The sequence below is a fragment of the Vipera berus genome, assembly GCF_964194415.1.
Source record: "Vipera berus genome assembly, chromosome: 1".
Taxonomy (NCBI): domain Eukaryota; kingdom Metazoa; phylum Chordata; class Lepidosauria; order Squamata; family Viperidae; genus Vipera; species Vipera berus.
Genome location: NC_138202.1, coordinates 30,465,611 through 30,493,511, shown reverse-complemented (window position 1 = coordinate 30,493,511; position 27,901 = coordinate 30,465,611). Strand labels below are relative to the sequence as shown.

The 27,901-nt window shown below is 38.1% G+C and overlaps 1 protein-coding gene across 2 annotated transcripts; it reads right to left on the bottom strand.

Moving 5' to 3' along the window:
- On the bottom strand, positions 1 to 27,901 carry PPP1R36 (protein phosphatase 1 regulatory subunit 36). Of its 2 annotated transcripts, XM_081319145.1 has the most exons (11): positions 27,712 to 27,901; positions 26,694 to 26,758; positions 25,974 to 26,069; positions 24,250 to 24,368; positions 21,843 to 21,909; positions 14,020 to 14,118; positions 12,469 to 12,609; positions 3,524 to 3,566; positions 3,027 to 3,223; positions 2,307 to 2,501; positions 1 to 813 (listed from the first exon to the last, which is right to left on the bottom strand). In XM_081319145.1, the coding sequence occupies exons 1-11, from the start codon at positions 27,853 to 27,855 to the stop codon at positions 576 to 578; spliced, it is 1,404 nt and encodes a 467-aa protein (XP_081175271.1). In that variant the 5' UTR covers positions 27,856 to 27,901; the 3' UTR covers positions 1 to 575. The 2 variants fall into 2 exon arrangements, with proteins under 2 accessions (XP_081175271.1, XP_081175272.1); XM_081319146.1 differs by lacking the exon at positions 2,307 to 2,501.

Sequence of the window (27,901 nt, the reverse complement as noted above, 5' to 3'; positions counted from 1 at the left end):
CTATGTCGCTTATAATTTTAATATATATACTTTTACCTGTTTGAAAATCATACAGTTTGATTAATTATACAGTACATTCCTTTGAAAGATTTTTTTTTTTGCAAAACCAATCTGCTGAGAAACTTTAAATGTGGTTGATTGTGTTGTATTGAACTCAAGCAATTGAGTCAGTTGGGCTAAAGCAAACCATGGTTTAACAGACATAACTTACAAATTTAAATCTAAATGAGTATCCAAAGTTCCAGTTTAAACTGCTTTATTAGTCATAAATAATTAATGTATGATTAGAAATACCTTCAGATATTCAAATTACAAATACTGAAAGCTAGTTTACATTCCCAGCATTTTTGGCTGAATACCTGTAGCAGTTAAACTGGTACAAACGAAACATATGTTTATAGTATTTGTCCTCATGAGGATTTTACATTTATTATTTTGGGGCAGCACTGTGGCATTTAATACTATTAAACTGGCCATATTTCCTCAAGCATAAGTAATGGATAAAATCAAAAGCTAATTAGAAAGCTGCCAAGAGATATAATACATAGGCATTGTATCTGTCATACTAGCATGAATTACTGGGGATTTTCAGTATAGTCTCCTTCAGTTGTAGCCCGTGAAACTGCCAGAGATTGGTGGCTGCCACTGCTTTGAACAGCCCTGCCAGAGTCTGTGGTGATTTCCTGTGACAGTACAGAAGAGGCACTTCCTCTTTCAAGATTCTCCCCATTTTCCTTCTCATCCTCCGTGCTCCCAATTGGTAAAAGTGTATGAGGGACAAATTTGTTGCGTTGAGATCCAATAATGCCAATCCTGTTGCAGGAAAAAAAAAGACAGGGATGTTAAATACACTCAAGAGCTCAATATGCAATCTTCAGTTCATTGGAGGAAAGCAACTATGAATGTAATAAAGTATATGAAAATAAAACAAGTTGATTAGATAGCAGAGACACAATAATCTCATCACTCAAACAGGATTGGCAAAACTTTGTAAGACCTGTTTCATCACAACTGAAAACTGGATTGAATGAATAAAATATAGAGCCACCTAAGAGATCTACAGTAAGCAAGGCTATAAACAATGGTGTAGTGATAAAAACATTAAAATATGACAAGGGAGATACAAGTTTAAATTTGTGCTTAGGCACAAATTCAGAGACTTTAGTTAATCAACATCTTTTGAAATACCTCATACGAAGTGCTATGAAGATAAAAGGAGAAAAGAGATGGGAGAAAGCATAGAAATTCTCCTGAGCTCCTTAAAGAAAAGCTGGCATAAAAATAATGATGCATGAGAAGTGTTTTGAGTTTCTTGCTCTTTCCACATGCTTTTAGTAAAACTCATCAAAATGAGATATAAATGTCACAAAAGCCAAGCTGTTCAGTTGACTCTGAACACTTCGTCAAATATATCTGCTGAATATATCTACCTTGTTACTATTTCTCCCAAACTTAAGTATAGCATGAAGTGTGTTACTTTTCTCTTGCTTTTCCTCCCACCTCTGTTCAAGATGAACTTAAAAGGGGGGAAAGATTCTGGAAATTCCAGAGAAATAGGAAAAAGGTGTTCTGCAAGCCATTTTTTAGCAAACAAGAGCTTATCTGTCTATTATGTCTTAAGCATAAGCCTACAAATGTAATGTGTAAAGGGAATATGTTTGAAAATATAAATCATGCAGATATATTTATTGAAAACAAACCTATTTGGAATTGTTCCATTTGGATGTGGACCTGGCAGCAGGACATAGATTGGCCATTGGTCTGTCTGGCGGTGCTGGTGAGAGGAGCTTTTTGCCTGTTGGGATTGTCTGGCCAGGGTGCATTGTGATGAGAGATGTCTAGCATTGCAGTGGCAACAGCATTATGGAAACATCAGCAACTTGATGCCAGTATGGCTTATGCTAGAGATGGACAGCATAGTGTGTGTTCTGCAATTTTTGAATGCAGCCTGGAACTTGAAGTACTCCTGGATTTCCCCTTTTGCAATGTTAGCCCTCTGGAAAGCCTCTAAACATGTTTTTTTCCACCAGCCTTGGAGATCCCGAAAGACCCTGCATGATGACTGTACAAGATTAAGTCATGTTTCTTTTCCCGCTTTCTTGGGTTTTATTTATTTTATATGTTTAATTTATATGCTTATTTTATTTATTTTTGATTTTTTTTAGATTGTTACAGTATGGAGTTTTGTTGTGTTGTATGCCATCCAGAAACAGATGACATAGCTAGCTATATAAATATGCTAAATAAAATTAAATAAATAAATAGATTGTCACTACATAAGGTATGATACTGAAATTATTTCTTACTTGGAGGGTGACACAATAGAAAACAACTCTGGTAAGTCTTCTGGAATATAACGTGGGGCAATTTTGCTGGGATGAAGATAATGATCCTGAAACAGATACTGAGCACTATCTTTAGCCAAAGGCAGCAAAGTACTAAGCACTGGGGATCGCTGATCAATGACACTTCTTATGGCTGGCTGCTTAACCTCTTTTTTCCTTTCGGAACAAAAATAACATCAGAAAAAAGTAATGATGGGAGTTGTCAAATAAGAAGGCAATTTTTTTTCCTAAGAGCAATGGAGCCAGACATGGTAACATTGCCACATTCAACTAAGAAGAGGAAAGCATACTTTTTCTATCCTGGAACAAATTATCATATGTATTTCAACATAGTTCAATATGGATTTGGAAAGAAACTGGGTGTAGCAAGCATATAGTGGTTAGCTGACATGATATCTCCCTCCAATCCTGGATGTAATTTTACAACTTTGAAGAAAGTGTAAGTTAAAGAAAGGATATTTAAGCAAACGTGCTGAAAATATTAAAAATAAACAAAAACCAATCTAAAATATGAAGAGAGAGGCACCTGCAGCCTATTCCAGCATTTTGAAATGTTATACTAGTGTGAACGTGTATGCATGTATGCAACTCTAGCTATGACATCTTTAATTTCTGTTATGAGGTTTCCCTATTAAAATTGACAAAAAAGTTGGGTCAAAGAGAAAGAGAATTAAGACTCACCTGTGAAAGGCAAATGTGGCTTTCATCAATTCTTTGCTAATATCTGTTTTCATTTCCTTGCTAGATTTGGTTTTCTCTCTTACAGCAGGATTGAATATGTTTGACCGGAGCAATCTACCAACTTCTTCCTGGATTTCCTTGAAATTCTTCTGTCTGAATGTCACAAAAGCAACGTAGGATGCAAAGTTGTACAAGCACTAAAAGCAAACAGGAATATAAGTCTTTTTCTACTTATAGAACCTTTACAAATAAAAATTACAATTGTACTGAATGAACACAGGGAACATTGCATTTTCAATCTTTTCAGCATACAGAAACTAATAAAAACTTTCTCAGTTTAGGACATATTGGTGATCAATATTTTTCATTGATTTTCTGGTGGCATACGTGATATATTGCAGCTCAAAATCTGGTCCATCTGATTTTTTTTCCTTTATAATCACACAAATTCAGATACAATTAATTTTATCTTAGAATGACTATTAGCCCCTACTTACCTCAAAGAATTCCCTGTCTTTCCGAGATGATGATATTTTCTTTCTAAAACAAGAAGTAGCAAAGTCACATGACTGCAGTACTTAGCAATGGAAATTCTGGCACTTTCAATTGCCATCATTAAACAAATCATTGTGAGTTATTAAGTGAGGACATCATGTCACCCTTTGTGACCTTCTGCCAGCTTCCTCATTGATTTTCTTTGAAGGAAGCTGGGAAAGAAGGTCGCAAAAGGCAATTGGGATGCTGCAGTACCCATAAGTATAACAACTAGTCATTACTACTACTCAATCAGCACCATTGTAAGTTCATTGAGCAAGGACCACTTGCAATACGGTATCTATTGCATTGTTACATCTGAAAGCAAGATAAAGTTTTGATAGTCATATGCAAATATAAAGAGCTCTATGTTTCCTATTCCTTATGTTCATATCTGCAGTACACTGAAACAAAGATTTACCTTGGGGGAGGAGAGAAATTATTCTAAAATATTGTTTCTTAATATTTTTAAAAATTGTTTCTAGGTTTCACATACTGTAACTTTTCCTTTACCCATCAGACATCTATGGAGGTTCTCAATCATCCAAGTCATGGTCGTCCAAAAAGTGCTGTCCAAAAGGCAACTTGATTTTCTTATTTTTTTTCCTTGAAAACATGGATGAGAAGCGAAACATTTTCAAGGGGAAAAAATTAAGAAAGTCCAATTGACTTTTGAACAGTACCTTTGGGTTACCCATCAGACCACTACAAAGATCCCTACTTCCTCGGGTGATTTATTTCAATTATTTCACCCATCACTTTTAATTTTCCCTTTCTGTAACTATGTGGTGAGAGTGCATTAGGGTGGGGAAATAATTAAATCCCTGAAATCCATTCTTCAAAGCTAGACTTTCCAGCTGGGTCACTAAACAACCTTACTCATGTAGCTTCTTGCATGCATAGCACTGGGATGGGTTTCCATCTAGAATTAACCTTAGAGTCAGCATGGTTTTTTCAGCCTAATCAAGAAAAGGAAGAACACTCCCCAACCGCAAGCAATGAGGCTGGCTTAATCCAATAATGCTGAATGCGCACCTGGGTAAATACTTCCAGGTAAAAGGTGTGGCATCCATTTTGTATATTTACAAATAACTAGCTATACAATGTATGGAGGAGACAGAATGGAATCTGGCTTTAAAAATAAATTCAGTACATGGAAATTAGCACTGAATACTCTGGCAAGGGCTTCAGTGTTGGATGAGACCTGATTAGAATAAAATTACTGGGAAGAGAGGTTGCTGAAAGGAACAGATTCAGCTCCTTTCACTTGTTGAGAAACCCCAACACTATTTCCCATTCAGTTACCTTCATTATAACCATTAACCAGTGTTATTTTCCCACATTTTGATGTGGGAAATGTATTAATATTGTTTAAAGTCCAACTCCTTCATTCTTTCTGACAGCTGAAATTATTCTCTATGAAGCTTTCAACACCACACCTAGTTTGGCTTTGCAAATATGCTGTGCTACCTCTCACAAATAATCAAGCAGATTTCTCATTCTAGACCAGTTCACACATGTAGCACAAACAATAGTGCAGTGAGATCATGAAATCTTAAGGTGAGAAAACTAAATAGCACCGCTATAGTCTCTTATGTTAAATACACGTTCACATATCCTCCCTGCGGATAAAAACACCACTGAAGAATCCGAGCACGACCTCCCCAGGGTCCCTTAGAGATATGGACTTCAACTCTCAGAATTCCACAGAGCGCATTGCCATTGCTAAGAATTCTAAGAACTAAACTCCACATATTTGGGAGAACAGAATGGGAATCCTAACATACTAGAGATGAACTGGGTTAAAATCTTCCTTACTATTGTGATACGATTTTATTGTATTATACTAAGAGATGTTTTGGTACTTCATTTATCTTTCTAAGTCCATTCTTCTCACCACCACCACTACCACCTCTTTAAAATCTGAAATGGAACTGTTCATTCTGCCATCTCACAGCTTGTGGGCAACAAGCAACTAGGTCACTTAAAGTGGGTCTTCTAACTTTTATTGTGTTCCTTGGCAATTTAACAAGCCAGGATAAGTACTGTAGTTTTTAGCTGTTGGCTATGAACTTTCATACACAGCCTACATAAAAGGAGAGAAAAGATCCATATATTTTTACTTTAGATGAGAAATGGGCAATCAGCAATCTGGGTCATATACAATCCCGAAAGTCAGGTTTTGCAGATCAAAGGAGGCCTCTTTAACCATGATTACTGAAAACTTAATAACATAGATTTATACCACTTCATGTGAGAAACATATGAATACTGCAGTTTTAAAATCTAAAGTCAGCAAATCGTGGGTAAAACAACAAAAAATCCCCCAAATTTTCCTAATCTAGCCGTACCCATATGTGTAATGTGGTTTTGCCCAATTGGTAGTCCTCCTTGTGCAAAAAATTGTAAGGTTGCTCATCCTAGTCTTTATGAATAAATGATAGAAGGTCCAGGTAAGGAAATGGGTAGAACTCCTTATACATAAAGATAAAATACTGCTCAGGATGCCCGCACAATATTTAATTTGCTCAACTGTTTATATAGTATGCCCTTGAATCTTCCTCTCTTACCATTTTGTCTTGGAGGGTATTTTTTTGTTTTGTTTTATTTTACTTTTTGCTGCTTTCCCACACATCCTCTATTGCTCTCCTTGGTCTTTCTGTTAATCATTGGCCTTGCTGACGGTATCGATTTCTGCCTCAGGCCTACACTGGCTCAGAGGGTATCTTTCCTGGAAACTAATCTTCGTAAGAGGAGGGAAAATGCATGTGAATGCATTAGAAAGGGGTTCGGTTCAGGGTAGGCTTTCTTTTTTACCCTCTAGTAAAAATGAAGCAACCATTAGTACTTCAAAGATTAACACATCTATTATGGTGTAAGTTTTCATGAACAGCAATCCACTTCAAGATAGTCAGAAAGGATTATCCTGAGTTACATATATATATATATATATATATATATATATATATATATATATATATATATATATATATATATATATATATATATATATATATATATATATATATATATATATATATATATATATATATATATATATATATATATATATATATATATATATATATATATATATATATATATATATATATATATGTATAAACCAGTCTAGGGGAGGAAGGCGGATGAACTATAAATGGTGAGATTTATGAAAAATAAAATGTAGAATATATATATAGGCAGCGATATTTTTCTCATTGTTAGCTTTGACAAAACAGTTGCTGAGAGATAATGCAGGTGTTCTCTCACAAGTAGTACAAATAATGTATTATTTAAAATAGCACATCTCGGTTTGAATAATTAAATTCAGGTTAGGTATTTCCCAGACATTCATAAGAGTTAAGGAAACTAATGAAAGGGCCTTTCCCCAGTACCAAGCCCAAGCGCTAGTCCACACCCTTGTTCTGGTAGAAAATTGTCCTAACTTGATTTGCTATTTGCCATCTCTCATCTGACTTTTCTCCAAGGTAATGATTTCACTAATACTGAAGCAGCTTTTGAATGGTATGGAGAAAAATAAGGAGAGGTTGTTTGAGGAAGCCTAAAATATGTTTCATTCATGGTTTGGGACCAGGTGAAAGCAATGTTAAGGGGATAAACCCACATTTATGCTGTAATTAAGTGCAAATGAGGATATAGCTCTAAACATACTGTTGCTAGTTGTATGCTACCCAGAGTCACATTCAGTGAGGTGTTTTTTTTTTTGCTAAAGCAGTATTCTGGAGATACAGGTAGTCCTCAGCTTATGACCACAATTGAGCCCAAAGTGTATGGTGCTAAGTGAGAAATTTATTAAGTGGGTTTTGCCCCATTTTACGACTATTCTTGCCACATTTATTAAGTCAATCACTGTAGTTGTTAAATTAGTAACACAACTATTAAGTGAATGTGGTTTCCCCATTGACTTTGTCAGAAGATTGCAAAAAGTGATCACATGACCCAGGAACACTGCAACTGTCATAAATAAGAGTCAGTTGTCAAGCATCCGAATATAAATCACATGACCATGGAGATGCTTGTTGTTGTTGTTGTTAGCTGCGAAGTCGTGTCCGACCCATCGCGACCCTATGGACAACATTCCTCCAGGCCTTCCTGTCCTCTACCATCTTCTGGAGTCCATTTAAGCTCGCGCCTACTGCTTCAGTGACTCCATCCAGCCACCTCATTCTCTGTCGTCCCCTTCTTCTATTGCCCTCGATCTTTCCCAGCATTAGGCTCTTCTCCAGTGAGTCCTTCCTTCTCATTAGGTGGCCAAAGTACTTGAGTTTTAGCTTCAGAATCTGGCCTTCTAAAGAGCAGTCAGGATTGATCTCCTCTAGGACTGACCGGTTTGATCGCCTTGCAGTCCAAGGGACTCGCAGGAGTCTTCTCCAGCACCACAGTTCAAAGGCCTCAATTCTTTGGCGCTCAGCCTTTCTTATGGTCCAACTTTCACTGCCATACATTGCAACTGGGAAGACCATAGCCTTGACTATACGCACTTTTGTTGACAGGGTGATGTCTCTGCTTTTTAGTGTGCTGTCTAGATTTGCCATGGCTTTCCTCCCCAGGAGCAAGCGTCTTTTAATTTCTTGGCTACAGTCCCCATCTGCAGTGATCTTGGAGCCCAGGAAAATAAAATCTGTCACTACCTCCATTTCTTCCCCATCTATTTGCCAGGAATTGAGAGGGCCAGATGCCATGATCTTGGTTTTCTTAATGTTAAGTTTCAACCCAAGTTTTGCACTCTCCTTCTTCACCTGCAACAAGAGGCTCTTTAGTTCTTCTTCACTTTCTGCCATTAGAGTGGTATCATCTGCGTATCTTAGGTTGTTGATATTTCTTCCGGCAATCTTAATTCCAACTTTTGATTCATCTAGCCCTGCCTTTCTCATGATGTGCTCTGCATATAAGTTAAATAGGCAGGGCGACAGTATACAGCCTTGCCGGACTCCTTTCCCAATTTTGAACCAATCAGTGGTTCCGTGTCCAGTTCTCACTGTTGCTTCTTGACCTGCATATAGGTTTCTCAAGAGACAAATAAGATGGTCTGGTACTCCCATCTCTTTAAGAACTTGCCACAGTTTGTTGTGATCCACACAATCAAAGGCTTTAGCATAGTCAATGAAGCAGAAGTAGATGTTTTTCTGGAACTCCCTAGCTTTCTCCATGATCCAGCGTATATTGGCAATTTGATCTCTAGTTCCTCTGCCTCTTCGAAATCCTGCCTGTACTTCTGGTAGTTCTCGATCCACATACTGCTGAAGTCTAGCTTGTAGGATTTTAAGCATGACTTTACTAGCATGAGAAATGAGTGCAATGGTGCGATAGTTTGAACATTCTTTGGCACTGCCTTTCTTTGGAATTGGAATGTAAACTGATCTTTTCCAATCCTGTGGCCACTGTTGAGTTTTCCAAATTTGCTGGCAAATTGAGTGTAGCACTTTTACTGCATTGTCTTTTAAGATTTTGAATAGCTCAGCTGGAATACTGTCACTTCCACTAGCTTTGTTGTTGCTCAGTTTTTCTAAGGCCCACTTCACTTCACATTCTAGGATGTCTGGCTCGAGGTCAGTGACCACCTCATTGTGATTATCAGGGACGTTAAGCTCATTCTTGTATAGTTCTTCTGTGTAATTTTGCCACCTCTTCTTAATCTCTTCTGCCTCTGTTAGGTCCCTGCCATTTTGGTCCTTTATCATGCCCATTTTTGCATTAAACGTGCCCTTCATTTCTCCAATTTTCTTGAAAAGATCTCTGGTCCTCCCTATTCTATTGTTTTCTTCTATTTCTTTGCACTGTTCATTTAAGAAGGCATTCTTATCTCTTCTAGCTATTCTCTGGAATTCTGCATTCAATTGGGCGTATCTTTCTTTTTCTCCCTTGCCTTTCGCTTCCCTCCTTTCCTCAGCTATTTGCAAAGCTTCCTCAGACAGCCATTTTGCTTTCTTGCATTTATTTTTCTTTGGGACGGTTTTGGTTGCTACCTCTTGTACAATGTCGCGAACCTCTGTCCATAGTTCTTCAGGCACTCTGTCTATCAGATCTAATTCCTTAAATCTATTTGTCACCTCTACTGTATATTCAACAGGGATATGATTTAATTCATACCTGAGTGGCCTAGTGCTTTTCCCTACTTTCTTCAGTTTAAGCCTAAACTTTGCAAGGAGAAGCTCATGGTCTGAGCCACAGTCAGCTCCTGGTCTTGTTTTTACTGACTGTATAGAGCTTCTCCATCTTTGGCTGCAGAGCATATAGTCAATCTGATTTCTGTGTTGACCATCTGGTGATGTCCATGTGTAGAGCCGTCTCTTGGGTTGTTGGAAAAGAGTGTTTGCTATGACCATCGCATTCTCTTGACAGAATTCTATCAGCCTGTGCCCTGCTTCATTTTGCACTCCAAGGCCAAACTTGCCTGTTATTCCAGTTATCTTTTGGCTTCCTACTTTAGCATTCCAATCCCCCATGATGATAAGAACATCATTTTTTGGTGTTAGTTCTATAAGGTGCTGTAGTGCTTCATAGAACTGGTCATTTCATCCTCTTCAGCACTGGTGGTTGGGGCATAGACTTGGACTACTGTGATATTGAATGGTTTGCCTTGGATTCGAACTGAGATCATTCTGTCATTTTGAGGATTGTATCCCAGTATTGCTTTTCCTACTCTTTTATTGACTATGAAGGCTACTCCATTTCTTCTGAAGGATTCTTGCCCACAGTAGTATACCTGATGGTCATCTGAATTAAATTCACCCATTCCTGTCCATTTTAGTTCGCTGATACCTAAGATGTCAATGTTCAGTCTTGTCATCTCTTGTTTGACCACGTCCAGCTTTCCTTGATTCATGGATCTTACATTCCAGGTTCCTATGGAGAAAAAATCTTTACAGCATTGGACTTTCCTTTCACCACCAGACACATCCACAGCTGAGCGTCCTTTCGGCTTTGGCCCAGTCGCTTCATTCTTTCTGGCGCTACTAGTACTAGCCCTCTGCTCTTCCCCAGTAGCATATTGGACGCCTTCCGACCTGAGGGGCTCATCTTCCAGCGTCATATCGTTTTGCCTTTTGGTACTGTCCATAGGGTTTTCATGGCAAAGATACTGGAGTGGTTTGCCATTTCCTTCTCCAGTGGATCACGTTTTGTCAGAACTCTCTGCTATGACCTGTCCGTCTTGGGTGGCCCTGCACGGCATAGCTCATAGCTTCATTGAATTACGCAAGCCCCTTCGCCACGACAAGGCAGTAATCCATGAAGGGGAGATGCTACAGCGGTCTTAAGAGTGAAAAATGGTCAGTGGCTTTATGACTTTGAACAGTCACTAAGTGAATTGTTGTAAGTTGAGGACTACCTGTAATAGAACTACAATATACACAATCCCAGTAGGTGGGGCAGCAGCACCTAGCCAGTTTTGGCTAATCTCAGAAAGTTCAACTGAATTGGGTGCGTTTAGTACTTCATTGGGAGACCACCAGGAGATCACAGTTCTGAAGGCTGTATTGGGAATCAAAGAGATTGTCTTGGAAGAAGGTAATGGCAAATCATTCCTATATTCCAGCCAAGAGAATTGTATGGAAGTCCATAAAATCAGCAGATGTTGAATGTGATTTAAAAGAGACTTTTGTTTTTTCAGTCTAATACATATGAAGAGTATGAACAACCTAGTCCTAGACAGTTAACACTTTTTTCCAAGTCCAAAGTTGTAGATGTTTTATCTTATGATTTATATTGTTTTATTTAGTATCCTAGTATAATTTATGTTGTTTGCTTATTTAATATCCTATGACTATCACTAAGTGTTTTATCTTATGATTTATGATAAATGTAATTTTATGCAGATTATGATCATGATTTATCATCTGTTACTTGTTTGTACACTGAGCTTATGCACCTGAGACAAATTCCTTGTGTATTCAATCACACCTGGCCAATAATAAAGAATTCTAATTCTAGATGTTTTACAATCTGATAGCAAAATGCTGCTGATAAACATGCCTGCACCTCTTCGGATCCTTATAATGCATTCACAATAAACAGGCTACCTGGCAGTTCCCCTTACATCCAGACTGAAAAATCAGTGTTAAAGTTTCTGGAGCTGTATTAAGACAAGAACTAAACTGAAAGGTTTGCCTACCCCTAACTGGAAAGCTCATTACCATTGATTATCAGAAACCTATCCTTCAAAGAATAATGGGAATGTTAGGCTTCAATCATTAATTTCCTTAAGAAAATCACTGCTGTGTTGGTCCATTAAAAAACAAATATAATCTAGTTGGGTTCTATTTTTCCAACTTCTCTGAAAATGCCTGACACAATAACTTTGTTTTAATACTGCAAACTTTGGGGGGGGGGTGTTTCTGCTTGTTTACCTGGATTTGGGGCTACTTGTCAGGAAACAACCCACATAGCCACATTGGTTGGCTATGTATACTTCCTAGTAAAGGTCCCCAAAACAGGGACTTTACTTCTTGGTTAACAAAACTGCCTATTGTTATTTTGTCTCTTTCCCATCTTTACTTCCGCTCAGAAAATAGCATCTGCCTTCAATGCTCTATTGCCTATAGCTTAGTGTATTTGACATGACATCACATTTAGATCATAACATGACATCACATTTAGAACAACATTATTTCAGAAGATATATCCAGGGAAATAGTTCAGCATGTAATTACCCACACAGTGGTGGAAGTAGATTTATAACCCTTGCGTACTGTCTCATCATTTCTTCATTTCTTTACACACACACACACACAAACACACACACACACACACAGAGAGAGAGAGAGAGAGAGAGAGAAATATTAATGAAGAAAAGAATAGGTGCAGGTCTTCTGATAGGCAGTATGAGAAAGCATCCATTTGGAATCACTCAAGAGAAAATATTTTGTGGGCACAACCACTTCCTTACTTTCCACAAGCCATGTGATGCTGATCAGACATTCCCAGTCCAAGGATAAGGATACAGTACATTTCAGCAAGGTGCTTTTTGGTCACTGCTAGCTTTATTTGGTTTTCCGTCATTTCTTTTTTTTCTAGGATGCTGGGCTTTCTGTTTGACAAAACATATGTAAAAGATAAAAGGATTTTTTTAAAATTTATTTCTGTTCTGGGAAACATTTTCTTGAAAGTATCTATACAAAGCTGAATGCCTATTGATTAGATAGGTCTGATAGAACAAGGAAAATGTGAGTTGAGCTACCCATTTTCTTCCTTTTTTTTTCTCTTCATCTCTTCCTGATACTTTGTTCTTTCCCTTCACTAAAAACTCCTGAAGAAAGAATTTAGGTCATGAAGGGATCGGAGGATGAAAACTATATGGGTAGAGAACTCCAGGAGGCACTACGAAAGGGATGGGAAGATGAAAGCTATATGGGTGGAGCTTCAGGAGGCACTGCAGAACTTCAAGATGTATAGCTTTAGCCAGCAAGTCTATCATGAGATCATCAAGAAGAGAATACCTGAAAGCATTTCATAATTTACCTACTCTCTCTATTATATAAGGTGACCTATTGCATAGCACTGTTGTACATAAAGGTTAATTCTTTTGTCTTCTCTGACTGGCAGTGGTTTTTTAATACATCTTTCCCACATAGTGAGAAATTGGCACTAATGAGAATTGAAGTAGAGAGCTTCCTAATACCAGGTATTGCTTGAAGCATTAAGCCCTGGCCATCTCTCTTTAAACAAGGTGGGTCTTTATTATACTAAATAAAATAAAAATTAATTACAAGATTATCAAATTGTGGGCTAAGAAGAGTATATTCTATAACCTACATTACTATGTACTACTTGCTATTTCCCTGGGTCATAAAGCAATACAGTATAACTGGAGCCAGTGGAGCCAATCTGATGAGTAAAATTTATTTTAGCTTCTTCTCTGACTTCAGCAGCTATTTCAGATTCACAAAGGGTTAGAAACCTGTTTTTCAAGCTGAGTTTCTCGGGAAAGAATTAACTTTACATTTACATTTAGAAAGTCCTTGTTCCCACAAATTGATTTAAATTTCACTTTGAGCTAAATCTAAATTCTTGCTACAGAATTTGGAATTTCTTTGACATTGAAAAATACATGCAGATTTGTAAAATGGGATAAGGGCACTGTATTCTGAGCAACCTGGTCTCCAAATGCTAGATCTTCCATTGATGGAGAATGCTCTTTGCATGGTGTAGCAGAGATCACAACAGCAAATACTCTGAGTGCACAAAGTCTAAAGCAGGGGTCTTCAAACTTGGCCCTTTTATGACTTGTGGACTTCAACTCCTAGAATCCCTCAGCCAGCATGCCTGGCTAAGAATTCTGGGAGTTGAAGTCCACAAGTTATAAACGGCCAAGTTTGAAGAGCCCTGGTCTAAAGAAAAAGAATCTCTTTCCTTAGTACCAAGACTTTACCATACAGTATTACATGCATATGTAGTTATGGGATTTCTGCTTAGGAAAACCTAAAAGTAAGTTACTCACCCCATAAAAGACTTGGGCTTCATCTCCAGGGTTATTTTCTCCAGATAAAAAGAAATATAGTACAACAAAGCCATGAGGAAATCATCCAACTGCTTACACCTAGAACAAAATTTAAAGTCAGATATCACAAAGGAGGTTTTTTGTTCTTGGAACAGGGTACTAGGATTTGGGAAATAATTTATTGCTTCAAGGGCAATGGTTTTACCATCCTCCTTCATATCAATGATACATTTTAATCTCACCAATTCAGTTATTTGGGCAAGGATCCAAAATATCCAATGTGTATACCCAAACCACTTTTCAAATAACTTGAGTTCTTAACATCTCCGTACTTGCTCTCTCCATGCTCCTAAATTCAGCATAAGAATACCCTTACTTTCAACTTGCTACACTCTGCCTCTTCCAGTCAAATATATCTCTGCCATTATTTCTCCATCCAGCACCATTCCCACTCATCAAAAATCAGTATTACCTGAAGACAGATGCAACCTTCAAAACACTTCAAAAGTTGGTATCAAATTGTAATTATTAATAACAGGTCTTTAAAATATAAGCTTGAATTTGTCTGTTGAATTTACCAGTCCTAAGCAGGTGACTACTGTATATATTGCATACACCTTCTAGCTCAGGGGTCCTCAACCCGATTCGTGGACTGGTACTGGGCTGCAGCATGCCAACAACTGGGCCACACAAACAAGCAAAGCCCCATCCATGGGATGCAGGCAGCACACAAAACAACACACTCTCTGATCCATGGAAAAACCTTTCTCCACGGAACTGGTCCTTGGTGCCCAAAAGGTTGGGGACCTCTGTTCTAGCTGATAGAATAAAGGCAAGAATATACTGCCTTGCAAAATAGTATCTAGAGTAACAATCCCAGCTTGCACATAATAGCCTAAACACATTTGGGGATAAAACTGGCCCGTACTAACCTTGTGGCATACTGCTTATTCTCACCACCGGCAGGAAATGCTGTACTGTATGTGGTAAGGCCATGACCGAGGCTAGAATTCTCAATTACTAAAATATTATGGAAAATATGCCAAGGCCATAATAAGCAGCAGCAGGCTATACCTGTAGTTCATCTGGTGATGTCCATAATCTATGGACAGTTGCAACTCAGAATGCAAGAAGAGAATAGTAAAAGGAATTAATTAAATGAAGAGGAAAATAGTGAATAGTGAAACTAAGAGCTCATATTTACACTATGGTAACCATGGCACAAAGATATCCTGCTAACCATTGTTAAATTTATCTGTTGCCTTTGACTCATCCTGTGGATGCTTTCATTTGCCTTTTGCTGGTCCAGTGTTTTCCCTCCTCTCCCAAAACAATCTTTGATACCTCTGTGACAATGTGGTTGATGACACCATCCGAGTCAGGGATCTATCCAGCTCCCATTGGATGTTTTGGGCTTCTGAAGGCATTCCCCCTTCCCTCTGGCCCTGGATACTGACTGCCAGAGCTGTTCTGCTTTCATGGATAGGAGAGTCCAGTTCTTTCAAAATAAGCTCTCCCTCATCCCACCACATCTAAGTTCTATACAGCAGCTCCATGCAATCAATTACCTAGCAAAGAAAGAAATATCTCTCTATACTTCTCTTGCTACAACTTCCAGACCTGACAACAAGTCCCCAGGCTGCCAGGGCTCAGAGAAATGGCAAGAGAAGTTAGGGACAACCTGACTTCTTCCCCATTGAGTCAATGATCATGTAGAATTGAACTGTGCAATTGGGTACCTATTGGAAGAATTGGATTCACCTTGCTGGCACCTGTCAGCCAGCCTGGAAGATTGCCAATAACTGCTGTGGATGGGGAACGCACTCCAGAGTCCTTGGGGGGCTACATTTAAACCTGAGCTTAGCACTCTTGTGGAAAAGTGGGATATCAAGATTTAATAATAGGTTTAAAAACAGCTGACAGATGCAATAATTGCAAGAAAGGGAATCTTCCCATTGTAATTGTCCTGCCCCATCTTTTCTAAAATTGTTTGTAATTGTATGTTCTGTATTCTCCCTTTTTCAAAAGTAGCACCCAAAGTCCTGACAGCTGCTATGAGGGCCATGTAGCGAAGTGAACTTTCTTGTTCTACTGTGCCACCTCAATAAGGCCCGTCAGCTCATCTCAGAACATCTGGCAGGTTTGCTGGGTGACTGCAAACTTTGGACCTCATTGCCCAGTGGTTCAGATACAAGTGCTGCGTCTGATCTGTGGATAGGATACTGGTCTTTAAGAAAAACTAAAGGCTCTTGTCTAAAAATAATGCCAGTATTGATTGGTCCAGGAAGCAGCACCACACCTGTCTGACAGGCCAATGTCTAGATTGGCCCTGCTTCTGCTGGCCTTTTCTAAGGCCTGAAGGACTGGTTTTCTCAACAACTAGGGATCTGGATGTGGGAAACAGGCTACGCAGTGGTTATGTTGATTTGTAATGGTTATTCTGTTTTTTAAATCCATTTTATTTATGCTGGTTATGTGAGTGTGCTTTTTATTATTTTGCTGTATTTCTAATTTTTGCTAGCTGTCTAGAGTAATGAATTTGAGGTAGGCAACCATATAAATTGAATGAATGAATGAATGAATCCTGCTACATTTATGTCACAAGGAGTCCAACTGCCAGCTGATATTTTATTATAATATTATTAACAAGAGCAATAATAATAATGATAATAATAATAATGTTGGAAGGGACCTTGGAGGTCATCTAGTCCAACCCCCCGCTCAGGCAGGAAACCCTATACCATTTCAGACAAATGGCTGTCCAGTCTCTTCTTATAAACTTACATTGTTGGAGCATTCACCACTTCTGTTCCATTGATTAATTGTTCTAACTGTGAGAAAATCTCTCCTTAGTTCTAAGTTGCTTCTCTCTTTGGTTAGTTTCCATCCATTGCTTCTTGTCTTGCCTTCAGGTGCTCTGGAGAATAGCTTGACTCTCTTCTTTGCGGCAGCTCCTAAGATATTGGAACACTGCTATCACGTCCCCCCTCGTCCTTCTCTTCATTAAACTAGACATACCCAATTCCAGCAACCGTTCCTTATATGTTTTAGCTTCCAGTCCCCTGATCATCTTTGTTGCTCTTCTCTGTACTCTTTCTAGTCTCAACATCTTTTTTACATTGTGGTGACCAAAACTGGATGCAGTATTCCAAGTGTGGCCTTACCAAGGCATTGTAAAGTGGTATTAACACTTCACGTGATCTTGATTCTATCCCTCTGTTAATTCAACCTAGCACTGTGTTGGCTTTTTTGGCTCTGCAGCACACTGCTAGCTCATATTTAAGTGATTGTCCACTAGAACTCCAAGATCCCTCTCACAGTCACTACTATTGAGCAAGGTACCACCTATACTGTTCCTGTGCATTTGGTTTTTCTTCTCTTTGGTTTCTAACCTGTTTTTTACGATACTGTTTTTGATAGGTTTTTTTCCCTTTGTGTAAAGACAGATGCAAAAAACGAGTTAAATAGTTCTGCTTTCTCCCTATTGCTTGTCACCTTCTTGCCACTTTCTCCCACTAATGGACCAGTCATTTCCTTAACCTTTTTCTTGTTTTTTACATGTTGAAAGAAGCTTTTTTGTTATTTTTGACTTTTGTTGCAAGTCTTAGTTCATTTTGAGCCTTAGCTTTCCTCACTTCATCTTTACAGGGTCAGGCTATTTGCTGATATTCCACCTTAGTTATGTGCCCCTCTTTCCACTTGTTATGCTTGTCCTTTTTGTCTTTCAATTTATCAGAGAGTTCTTTATGCAGCCATGCTGGTTTCTTTTGAGAGCTATTATTTTTCTTCTTCGTTGGTATTGTGCTAGACTGGGCTTTTATAATCTCATATACATAATGCCTGAACTCTAATTTCAGCTCATGTTAACAGGAGACTTTTTCCCAGGATCACTCTGGATAGCAGTTTGTTATTACATGTCCAAAACATGTTGGTCAATCAAAATACTTTTAAAAACATTTTTAAAGATCTCTTTCTCTTGCAGAGAGTTTCTAGTGAGACAAGGCATATGTTCCCACATTTTCTCACTCCATGCAGATTGCAGGGGCATTATAGCCAAAACGCAGTTGGATGTGAAGTCCAGTCTGCTGGAATTCTATCTGGAACAAATACAGATCTAAAGATTGCCCATATGTATTCAACAGCAGAAATTGATGCTTCTTCAGCCCCTTGCCATCAGCTGGGAGTCAAAGGTTCCACAATGCTCTGAGCAATAAATGCAGCTTTTCATGGACTTAAGGTTTCACTAAATCTCATCTTTTTAATCACTTTGGAATTTATTTTTTGTACAGCTTCTTTCAGACTGATAAACTTTCAGAACTGCAAGCCTTTAAGTTGCTGGGTGAGTTTTTCTTCAATTTGTTTCAAAAGAAAGGATACTAAGTCTTATCAGCTTTGTAAGATGTTTTTTGTAACTGGCAATATACAGCAAAGTACTTAAGAGTTTAAAGAGTTCAAACGCTAAGCCTTTGTGAAAGTGTTTTAAAGAAAGACTTTGAAATTAATTAGATCCTCTCCAGTGGGAAAAGTCTGTTTAGTTTACATTTTGCAAAAGACTTTGAAGGTTTATTACTAAAGCATACGACAGCAACTTTAAAGGAAATGTTTGATTTGTGGGCACATAAAGTGCTTCAGCTTTTCAACTCTCTACTCCAACTTAAAGTTGCTACTCAAGATGAACAAACTCCTTTGACAGTGATCAAAGTGATCTTTCGGATGAACTTAAAAATTACAAGAAAGAGATGGAAATACTGGATTTGAAAGTGGAACTGGATGAACATTTAAAAATCCAAAAAGCATACAAAAATGTACTTTAAAAGTGATGTGGATTGTCCTTTTAAATTGAAATATATGATATGTACTAGGATTACTTAATGGAAATTACGGATGGATTTGAATAAATATGATAACTTCAGAAGAAAAGGCAGAGACTATAAAAAACAAGAGTTAGAACATACAGGACTTAAGAATGTCTTAGAGGAAAAAAGTTACAAAATTGGTTTATTTGACTGATTAAATAATGAGTTGCTATCTTTGGTTATCTGGATTGGATTGTTTCTCTTTTGGAAACATTCAATAATATAATGAATTAGTTTGTAACATTTATGTTATCAATTTTTGAATATTTAAATAAGGGGTTATTTCTAGTAATGCTTAAACCGAATAAATCAATGTTTAATAGCTTTCCGTTTTGTTATATTTTGTAATGTTTAATTGTTCAGAGAGGGATGAAGGGCATTTAGAGTAAATGGAAAAGAGGTTTATATATTTATAATGTCAACAATTTTTATTTTTACTGGATCTGTTGATCAATAAGGGAATGTCTATGGAGATTCTCAGTCATCCAGGCCCAGGTTGTCCCAAAGGTGCTTTTTCAGAAGGCAACTGGACTTTCTTGTTTTTCTTTGAAGAAGTTTCATTTCTCATCCAAGAAGCTTCTTCAGCTCTGACTGGATGTCGGAGAATGGAAGGATTAATATTCCTTGCAGACAGCTGGTCACTTGCATTCTTTTAGAGTCACTGAAGCCATTTGGAGGTTTACCTGTGTCCTCAGGGTCACCTTAGTGCAAATGGCTGTGAAGACTGTTGTGGAACTGCTTTCTGTAGGATGTTTTCTGCCCTGTGTCCCTTCATTGTTGAACACAGGAGATGAGTCTGTGTTGTCTGCATCTCAAACTGAAGTGTAAATGCCTCCTGTAGTCTCATTTTCCCCCCCAGAAATCCATTCATACCCCTCACTATTCCAAGGGTGTTCATCCCAGCTAAATGTCAATCAAGATTCTTGGTCATCCAGGTCATGGTTGTCCCAAAGGTGCTTTTTCAAGAAAAAACAAGAAAATTCAGTAGTGCAAATGTGTGTGGAGCCTTCTTGGTTGCAGGATGTTTTCTGCCCTGTGTCCATTCACTTGTGAAGACAGGCATAGGCTGTTGGGAATGAGTCAGTATTGTCTGCATCTCAAACTAAAGCACAAATGGTTGTAGTTTGCAATGTTTTCTGGAAATCCATTCATGTTCCAGCACCATTCAAAGGGTGTTCATTCTAACATGCATAGCTAAGTGTCTATGGAGATTCTCAGTCATCCAGGTCATGGTTGTCCCAAAGGTGAACAGTGAAGGGACACAGGGCAGAAAACATCCTGCAGCCAAGAAGGCTCCATCGACACACATTTGCACTACTCAGGTGACCCTATGGACACAGGTAAAGTTCCAAATGGCCTCAACTATTCTCTCTCTCTCTCTCTCTCTCTCTCTCTCTCTCTCTCTCTCTCTCTCTCTCTCTCTCTCACACACACACACACACACACACACACACACACACACGGAAAGTATGTATTTGGTTTCTTTGTTAGTTGTGTGTTTAATATAATTCTTAATAAAAAAGTGAATACTATTAAATAAATAGGAAACAATTAGATTACCTGCATTTATTTAATTTCATCTTAATTCAATTTATACTTAAATGTAGTTTTTATCTTGCCTCCACCACTTCTTTGTTTGGCCACTTTAAAGCACAGACTAGCAGAAAAGATTCTGCATCCCTACCTTTTTAATAGAGTCAAAGCATATACAAATAATGTAACTCCATACTGATCCATTATTTATCCCAGTATCTTATGCTTTCTATTTTTTTCCTTGTGTAGTTTATTACAGTTGAAGCTGGAAAGATAGAAGACAAAATATCCAGAAATGGAATGAGATGGGAGAATGGGGTTTTGTTTTCTTTTTGTAATGGCACTGAGATCTGATGAATGTTAAGGACAGTCCATAGAGACGTACATCAATGATAGAAAGATTTTAAGGATCTTTGAATCCTGTCAGATATGAATGGATATAACAGAGGTTAATGGCTGCAAGAGACACCAACAGGCACAGCCTTTTCACAATGGTCTCCTGAACTATTCTGGATACCCTATGTCAGGGGTAGGCAACCTTGGCTCTTTTATGACTCATGGACTTCAACTCCCAGAATTCCTGAGCCAAGGTTGCCTACCCCTGCCCTATGTTATCAGTCTGGTCAGGAGCCAGACTGGAGTGTGCTGCTGATCCGGTCGTTTAGAGGGCTCATGGGAAAGTGTTGGTAATCAGTTGTTCAAAGGTGCACAGCTATAGAGCACTTTGATGCTTGGTTCAAATGAGGCCTTAATAACCTGTTAGAATAAAAAAGTAATATTGGTCTTGGATCCAGTTGTGCCTGCTCAGGTGTTATTAATTTGTTGGTTAAATGTGTATGCCACTTGACTCCCAACACCTCTAGGCAGTTTCTTGTCTTGGGAACCTAGGAGCTTCCTGGTTTTCAAAGTAACACCTGGAGATTAAAACAGAAATTAACTCCTGAAGACATCTCAAGGGATGTTGGAGAAAAATGAAGAACAAACCTAAGTAAGCACCAGTGAGAGTTTCTCGTCAAAATAAGGAAAACAAAACAATTATTTTTCTGCTCTTGTCATGCTTAGAGGTAGCCAGCAAGGCCCTTTTCAAGATAACCCACTTCTTCCTGGGTAAAGAGAGACCAGAAAAACATCTGCAGCACTACTGTGAGGAATGTTCAAGGCATCAGTTGGATAAAGTTGCTTAGATCCATTCCAAGATGTACCCTGGCAGTGCAGGTCTGTGGAATTGAGAGTTAAGTTCTGGGTAGATTGCCACTCAATTATTAGATCTATGTGCCTCCTGACTGGTCCAGGCCATGTGGGAGATGATGTATGGTTGGATCAAGCAATGGTGAATTAACCAATTTGCTTTAACTTACAACTTATTATTTTGATTTGCTCTTAAATGAAAACACACAAGCTTCTAATCATGTAACAGAAATACTCAATATGTACCTCATAACTAAGGAGAAAGAAGAAATGTGAATGGAATCGTCTTCATGTGCCAGAAATAAAGCAGCATCTGAAAATATTCACAAAGAAAGAAAAGTATAATGAGCCAGTCTGCTTAATCCAACCTTTCCAAGTGTAACATCTGTAGCAGAAATTTAGGAGCATCCACCAAGGCCCTCCACTTTGAAGGAAACCCAATTTAATGCTCAGAGCACCCTGAACCTGATTTTCTTGCACAGTCACTATTTATCTGCTTCTTTAAACCAGTGCCCTCCCCCCAACCTTTTGGGCACCAGGCACTGGTTCCGTGGAGAGAGGTTTTTCCGTGGACCAAAGGCGGTATGGTTTTGTGTGCTGCCTGCATGTCACGGATGGAGCTTTGCTTGTTGGTGCAGCCCAGTTTCTAGCATGCCACGGACCGGTACCGGTCCATGGACAGATAGTTGGGGACCTCAGCTTTAAACCAATAAAAAGAAATTAAATGAGACAGAAATCAGTATCCTTTATAGAAGAACCCAGATACATACATGAAGATGATAAAATCTATATGGTAAACTCAGTTTATTACAGTCTTAGAGCAATACAGAATGTTCTGTATTTTTTTTATTTTAATCCCATTTATATCCCGCCCTTCTCCGAAGACTCAGGGCGGCTTACAATCTAAGCACAAATCAAATGTACTTAGCAATAGCCTTCATTCTATGTATATGCCTGCTTATTAGGGCTTTCGTCCCCCCCCAGCGGCATTATTACAAAGTCAGCTTATTGCCCCCAACAATCTGGGTCCTCATTTTACCTACCTCGGAAGGGTGGAAGGCTGAGTCAACCTTGAGCCTGGTGGGACGCGAACCTGCAATAATTGCAGGCAGCTGGTGTTACTTAAGGAGGCATTAGCCCACTGCTCCACCAAGGCTCCTGTAATCTATAGGGCAGGGATTGGTATCTTGCCCAAACACCCCCAAAACCTACACCTGGGATGAACCTCATCTCCTCCAGATATGTCAAATTACAGATATCTTCATATCCAGCCACCATGGCAATCTTACAGAAGGCTGGTTTATATAAGTTGTTGTTTTCTTTACTAAATCCAACCCTTCCTTCATAACAGCTCAGGACAGTCTACCTATTTTACTTCCTCAAAACACTGAATACATAAGCTCTGAGAAACCATGGCTATGGACACTTCACAGCTCCTTAAAAATTTGCATGAACTACAATAAGTCACTCATTAAAACAGCAGCATTTTTTTCCAAAATCACATGGAAGCTTGAAAAAAAACATGTTGTTTGGATGAGATTCAAAGCATTTCCGAATTATTTTCCAAGGTGGACAATCCTAGAAATAACTATCACTCCCAAATCAAGAAAAAACCTTTACAAGTAAATTGAAATTTGAACTAGGTTTAAGGCTGAACTTCTATTTTTTGGACCAAGCTAGTTTTATTATAAATGCCCATTTCTGGTACGTATGATAATGAACAATACAATTCTTTCTTTAAAAAAGAAAAGAAAAGAATGAAATAATAAAATAGTACCACTATCATTTCTATTTTTAAAAAATAAGATACATCAACATGGAATATAAAGACACTCTGTTTTCTCCTAATATTTGAAATGTACAATTCTGGGAGAACTATCTTACATGATTTTTGAGACTTAAAATGAACTTTCATTAAGAAAAATCAGGTAAGTTAAATATGTGTAACCAATCTTACCCTTATTCCTAACAGGAGAAAAGCAACGAAGTATTTAAGAAAGCATTATCATTAATTAAGGAATGTTCATATTCTATTATTAATTCCATGAATCTGCTTTATGAAAGCATATGCTGTAGCCCAATCATAAAAATAAGTGAAACCATAATGATACTGAGAGGTCTATGAAGAGGCAGATAAAGCAAGACGTAAAACAGAGTAGTTTTCTTTTATCCTCGGGTACTCATGTGCTCTTTAGTCATAATTATTTGCAGGGCTGGCATCTTTCAATTGAATACCTGTTCTCTGCAACTTCGGCACTACACAGAATGGGCAACCATTTTTTTAATAGAGGGCAGCATTTCTACAAAAGTAATATAAACAAATAAGAAATCTTTTAAACCATTTCTGATATGGCAACAAAATGAGTGAAATCTGTATTAAGAAGAAAAAAGATAAAACTGTCCTCAACTTATGTTCAACTTCTAAAGTGTATATGTTTATATCCATGGAGTTTTCTTAGCAAATGTAGCATATGGTAGTGGTTTGTCACCACCTTTGTTCAGAATGTTTTTTCAACTTGCCAGTTCAGTCTGTGGCCTTGGAATTCCTAAATAGTTTCCATTCAAATACAGACTGGCTTCGCCTGGCTTTGTTTCCAAGACCAACCCAGTTTCCAAGTCTAGTCACTCAATATAAGCATCTTCCCTTACTCACACTTAACATCTTCTAGAGTTATGAGTTCAGACTGTGCTCTCTTGGTTGGCCGAGGTAATTTGTCTTCTCCAGAAGAAACACTCAAGGTAAACAGATTTCGAAAATAATGAGGACCTGATCTATAATTTAAAAAATAAGGCTTTGTTGTTGCATCTACTTAAAGGCACAATATACACAATAGTTCTACATAATTCAGGTACACAGAAAACTGAGGTAGTGTTAGAATAGATTACAAAGAGTGAAGAAAGTCTGAGGTTAGCTTCTCTGTTTCAATTTATATCCTATTGATGTAAAACATGCTTATGGTGTGCAATAATGTATGGCCCAATTCTCATTATTTAGTTGTAGAACTCTTTGCATCAATGAAAATGGAGTAAAGCAAAAAGGAAAGCTAAGTCTTGAATCACTAGAGATCATACAAAAATTTAAGATTTTTTTTAAAAATCCTGCTTCTTTAGCTACCCAACAGTGTCCTTTTCTGGATTCAGTTTACTCCAGATGTGGATAATGTTTTTCAACCTAGAAGATCACATATTGCCTTTGTCCTCACCTTCATAGAAGCTTTGCCACCTATTTTGCCTCTTAACCTCCTTCCCACCCACCTCCCAAAAAATCTGAAGAAATTACACCTGGGTTTGTGTGCATGTTAGAGAAAAATAAACGGGTGCTTTAACTCTTGTGACTCTTTCCAAACGCTAAAACATGGGTTTAAAAAATCAGATCTGTTCACTCTAAGGGGGCTATGATGAATAATTAACTCAGAGATAGAAATTGCTAGAAGCATTTTATATATATTAAGACACAAGATCAATGGCAGCCCAATATCAGGGTTTTTTTAACCTTGTGTCTCAATTCAGCAGAATTTCTCTGGCAGTAAATTCTAAAGAATACACTGGATCACATTCATGTACATACTATCTATAATATTATACAGAGATGCTATTGCTTTCCTTTTGAAAAATGGATGCAAGCCAGAATCTTGCTCAGACATGTCATATTCATGACTGAGGAACACATCCTGTATACAGTATCCCATAATAGTGTAAAGCCTTAGGCCAGGGGTGTCAAACTGCCGGCCCGCTGGCCAGATATGTCATCCGGAAGCCACGCCCACCCCATTGCCAGCAATGGCAACTGTCCCAATATGCTGTGCAACATCACATGATACCGCGAGTTTGACATGTCTGCCTTAGGCAAAACCCCCAACAGCTTCAGATTCCATCACCCTAGTCCTCGAATGATAGAAATGCAATAGTTGTCTACCAATCCGGTTCTTTAATAATATACCTAAATGGCAGTCCCAATTCGAAGAAAAAAGTGATAATTTGAATTCAGCGTCAAAGTTATAGACAATTTTTATTTATTAGCCAACATAACATTCTTTAATCGCTATAAAACCTCTCAGAGCAAGATCACATAGATCACCCTATATCAGATTATTTGTCCAAATTGCATCTGTTACAACTTGGACCAGCTCCTCAAGATACTAGGCAAAGAAAGTTGAATTCATCTGCTGTCTGGATCTATTTGAGACATCAGAAATATCTTCCATATCTTTATATACTAAGCAATGATCGTCCCTGCACCAACACCACCAGGCAATACTTGTTCAGTATTTGAACCAAGGACCTCTCACATCCTAACTGAGACTCGTCCATTGCCAAACCCACAAACCACTGCTGGATAGCCAAACTTTTGTTGAAACAATTTCGAAACAATATCACCTTTCTAGTGGCTTTGCTCCAAGTTCCTGAAATTGGATAGTCTTGCCTTTCTTATTTTTCTCTTTACCATCCTTAGGTTCTTCCTTAAGCTGGGCACTGCAGTATAAAGTCAAATTAATTATGGATGAACAGAAAATTCACCTGAACAGAGTAATGCATGCAACCACAAAATTAAATTAGTAGAATGTTCTGCATATTAGTATTTCAGATGGATTGGATTGAGCACTCATAGCTCCCAGTAAAACATAGAGATCTTTAGGGTGGCTAGAGATAAGAGAAGCAGGAGTGGGTGCTAGACAATGAAACTGGGTGCTACGTATTATGTGGGAATAATTGCTTGATAACTTAATTTAAAATACCCTGTGCCACTACTTATTTTCTTACCAACCAGCTTGTCTGAGGATAAAGACAAAATTGAGAAAATATGAGCCTTGATTTACAATAGCACACAAAGGAGATTCAATAGATAATAGAAGGGTTTATGAGAATAGAAATTCAACACATGAAAATTGTCAAATTGGAAAAGGCTGGGTTAAAAATATTTCTATTGCTTTCAGCTACTGGGAAATAACTTACAGAAGTATTAATGATTGATACTTTTCGTATTGCTCATTGTTGATTTGAATTTTCATTGATTTACATCGTTTGTAAATTACAAGCAGTACAAAACATGGTAAATTAAAAAATAAAGCTGAAAAAGAGAGGCAACTGAATCCTTACCATGAAAATTCGAGTGTTCTAGTATCTTCTTTCCAGTACCACAAACCAGGGTTAATTATAGTCAACTGTAAATATTTAAAATATACTATAGTTTAGAAATTAGTTAAACTCAGTAGCTGAGATGTAAATTTGCAGCCAGGAACAATGAATTCAGATGCTAGTAGTATAGACTGACTATCTATCTATCTATCTATCTATCTATCATCTATCTATCTATCAACCTATCTATTTATTTATACTCACCTTTGTTATTTATCAGGTATTATTACTTATAAGGTAATTCAGGCAATCACCTGAAGTGCCAAACCTTATAGGGGCAACCTGCCTATGTGCTAATTACAGAGAAAGTCTGTCTGCACTTCAGGAGGTTATGGACACCACACTACAACATTCTCCTGAACTGTATTCACATTATGCTATGTCCCCTAAATTAGCTCCCAAAAGTGTGTGTGGGGAGGGGTATTCAGAGAACAAACATTTCACTGCCAAATGCTCTTTGAGTTGTGCCAGTTTAGATAGTAGCAGAGGTACGATTTTTTAGTAACTTTAAAATCCTGTTTTGTTCTGTAAGCTGACCAGAATTAGAAAAAAAATTCTCTATATCAGTACTGATGGAAAAGTCTGCTCCTGTAAACTTAAAAAACAAACAAAAAAAACCACCAGCCTATAGAGGTAACTCCTAAAATGACTGTTCAAAAGAAAACTATTTAATTTCAATGAGACTTGTCTCAAAAGGTGCTTTTCCGAAAGACAACTAGGCTGTTTTTTGTTTGCCTTTTGAAAAAGCACCTTGGAGGTACGACCTGGATGACTGAGAATCTCCCCAGACAATCAATAGGACTTATCAAAGCTATAGATGTAGAGCTTTACTAAAAGGCCCCATCGTCAACAAACTCAAACCCACTCTTTTTTTAAAAGACCTGGGACGCGAAGGAATCGTTTCCCAAAGTATTCTCGTCCCATAATCCTTCTCCTAAGAACTGCAGGTCCCAGCAGCCACGTTCAAAGTCTCACTTACGGGCAAGTAAACTCCTTTGGGCAGCTCCAAAAACTGTAGCTGGGACATGCTGCGGAAGTTGTTTACCGGAGTATCCCGGCGACCGTTCTCTCGGCGCGTGCCAGCCGCCCCCACTCCCCACCTCACCCACCCACCCACACACATACATACCGATACCGACAACCCCCCCCCCCACACACACACACACGTG